At 46.4% G+C, this 3379-nt stretch overlaps 1 protein-coding gene across 1 annotated transcript in view; it reads right to left on the bottom strand.

Moving 5' to 3' along the window:
* Window positions 1–3379, bottom strand: part of LOC111655057 (integrin alpha-11-like) — a 35108-nt gene that overhangs the window by 5379 nt on the left and 26350 nt on the right. Inside the window, 5 exon segments of the mRNA XM_087174011.1 lie at window positions 427–525; window positions 777–981; window positions 1063–1148; window positions 1624–1734; window positions 1828–1967. Coding sequence (XP_087030137.1) covers window positions 427–525; window positions 777–981; window positions 1063–1148; window positions 1624–1734; window positions 1828–1967 — 641 coding nt within the window.

Here is a 3379-nt window from a genome sequence, read left to right as displayed (position 1 = left end):
GTAGTAGTTGTAGTGGTATTAGTAGTAGTGGTAGTAGTAGTAGTAGTAGTGGTATTATTGTCATGTTTTAAAGTGAATTCAAAGTAGAATAAATGAAGTAAATGTATTTTCTACACCACATTCACAATAATAAAGTGAAATGTCAGATGTTACAGCTCAGACTGTAAAAGACGCCCACACCCTCTGTCTCCTCAGATTAAACAGCTGTCCAGCTGTTAGTCTTTTACAGCCTGTCTAACTCCTGCCATCACTTTCTGGGCGGTTTTCATGTTGCACCAAGCAGAAAGAAAATGAGAGTTTATACAGTAGAAGACGGTGGTATACAAACAGGTTATTGGGTATGTTAGCAGTTAGCAGTTAGCAGTTAGCAGTGGTACAGGTGTACGCTCCTTGTGGTCTGGATGTATTCAGGTGCACATCACCTACCTGGGACAAGGACTTCATAAATGGAGCGCTGATGTTACAGAACCTCTGAGTGGCCAGTCTGTCCTCAGAGGAGCATTCGATCTGAATGTCTGATTGGTCCTGCGGGGAAGGGGGAGGAGCATGATGAGTCATAGAGTCACCGCAAAACTTCACTTCCCCAAGACACTTCAGTTTATCAGCCTCAAGGTCTTTTAATAACCGGGACCATTAGAAAATAAAGGGTTTTTATTAAAATGTGAATGATTGTGTTAAAGATTCATGAAGGTTTTTCTACTGTGTTCTCTTCTCTTCGATGCAGCTCGGATTCTTTTACTTTTATGAAAATGGTTTCAGAAAGTGGAGGACTCCACCTTGACGATGAGGCTGGAGAAGATCAGGTTGGAGGAGGTGGAGATGTGGATGGCGGCTCCGTACGCGTTCTCTCCCTCGTTCACCAACTGAGAGAACACGACGAGCCTCCTCCGCCCGGACTCCACCACGAACACCGAGCGCAGCGACGCCCCCTGCTGGCCGCAGAGAGACCAGGCCGCCGCCTCCCTCGAGCTGCAGAACTGCCTTCAGGTGAAACACAGAAACTACAATCTGAGTCTGTCGACACCTGGTGACACGTGTTGATGAAGAGCAGGCGTCACTCACTGAACGTCCATCAGGTCGGTGCGACTGTGGAGGACGAGGTCGGGAACGCAGACGTCTTCCTGCTCGCAGCCGTTCCAGAAGGGAAGCTACAGCAGGAAACAGGAATTAATACATTTCTCTTTAAGGTGGAAACAGAAACACTTTGTTATGACCAAAGTTATTGAGGTTCATCCTCAGGGGAACATGAACGTCTGAACCAGAGTTCATGACAATCCCTCCAGTAGTTATTGAGATGTTTCACAAAGTTAATGTTGGTGCTATGAGAAAAAAAAAACATCATTAGGATTCATCCTCTGGGGAACATGAATGTCTGAGCTAAATCTTATGACAGTCCCTCCAATAGTTGTTGAGATGTTTCACTAAAAACCACAAACATCGACCTCCTGGCGGCACAAGAGGAAAAGTCAGGGATCCCTGAAGTCGAGAGGGTTCATCCTCTGGGCACCATGAATATCTATCCCATATCTTTAGAGATATTTCACTGGCAACTTCACAGTGGTGCTACGGGAAACATCATCAGGATGTGACACCACCTGGATGTAAACACCTGGTGGAGCTCACCTCGGCCCTCACGATGCTCGGCCAGTCGGGGTCCAACACCGGCCCCTCGTCCGGGTTCTGCATCCCCGTCTCCAGGACAACCGTGATGGGACGTCCGTAATCTGTCGTCTCCTGTTCAGGGAAAATGTTCAGCCGCAGTTTGGTGTAAGTGTGTGTGTGTGTGTGTGTGTGTGTGTGTGTGTGTGTGTGTGACACCATCCCGACCTGGACAGAGAACCCGAGGCGTTGGCAGCTCTGACCTCCGGCCTGCAGAAACAGACCCCTGGGCTGCTGTCGATCTGATTCGTCCAGAACGGCTCGTGGGGGGAAACGCCTCTCGTCCAACACCAGGCTGAACCACACAGCTGGAGGAGGAGGAGGAGGAGGAGGAGGAGGAGGAGGAGCAGGAAGAGGAAGAGGAGGAGGAAGAGGAAGGTTTAAAAGAGGTAACCCAGTCCAGTCTTATCCAGCTCACATGCAGCTCTATCAGACTGTAAATATAGAGACTTTACGGGTCTTTCAGGTGATATGAAACAGTGACGTCACCTCATGTTCTCATTAGTACAAACTGCACTTACATGTCTCCAAATGTTTTATGGGAAAAGTTGGCAAAATAAAACCAGTAAATGTTTCCATAGACTATTGTCCTGTCTGGCACCAGTGACGTTAATATATTCTTGTTCTCTGCGTCCAACTTTGCATCTATATATTTTAATGAATGGATTTTATCCCACAGTGTTTTATTTGATGAAAACTAGTTGAGCTGAAGTCACATAGTAATCTATGTGTTTTTATTTTCCAAACTACAGAGCAGTGTATAATAAAACACAGGGGTAAAACATCGCTCTTTATATTCTGTACTGGTAGATCAGTCCCACACAGTGGAGGCCTGGACTGGGAACCAGCAGCGACACATGAAGCTGCTGAAGAGGAAACTCTTCCAGAGCGTAAGTGTGAAAAATCAGTCTGAGGTGGAAAAGTTGTGTGGATAAAAATCAGAAAGTGAAACAGAGCGAGTGAATGAATGAATCCTGTGACTTAAACGTCACTTCCTCATGACACTTCTTCTTCTGTGGTTTAATGGCGGCGACTGGAGATGCAGCGCCACCAGGTGTTTATCTCCATCATCCAGTCGACTCATATTCACACAGCAGGAAACAGGACTGGAATATATAGCAGGTATCAGTGTCACGTCTGTGCGTAGCGTTAAATTACTTCCTGGTTTGGTGAGATAACACTGTTGTGATGTTAGCTCTCTGCATGTTAGCTTAGCAGCAGCAGCCGTAGCCACAGTTAGCGATCTCATTGTTTTTCTCTGTATAACGAGGGACAGGTTTTAATGATTTACCAACTCTCTGCAGTTTGAAGCAGATCAGTAACTTCAGCTGGGTCCATTTGACAAATCAAATTCACACGGGACGAAACAAACCTTCCTCAGTCGTGTTCCTACTGACTTTTTTATCGGGATAACTTCTTCTTTGTTTTGATAATGGAGCGCTGCATTTCCTGCTTCCTCGTGAGCTGTGGAGTGTAACCGCAGAGCTCATCTGTTTAACAACTGAAGGGTTTTGATTTATGAGTGCACAGAGAGCTGAGGTAAGCTGCTTCAGTCCAGAGTCCGGTTCATATTCAGAACGCCACGTCTGCAGCGTGTCAGAGGAACCGGAGCTAAACCTTAAAAAAAGGTTCAGGTTTTATAAACCGTGGCTCCTGAAACACTGGAGCATGTTTGTTTGATGTCGTGTGTGTGTGTGTGTGTGTGTGTGTGTGTGTGTGT

Source organism: Seriola lalandi, unplaced genomic scaffold, assembly GCF_002814215.2.
Source record: "Seriola lalandi dorsalis isolate HSWRI2012SDOR001 ecotype SW California unplaced genomic scaffold, Sedor1 jcf7180002054300, whole genome shotgun sequence".
Lineage (NCBI taxonomy): Eukaryota > Metazoa > Chordata > Actinopteri > Carangiformes > Carangidae > Seriola > Seriola lalandi.
This window is presented reverse-complemented; position numbering and strand designations above follow the sequence as displayed.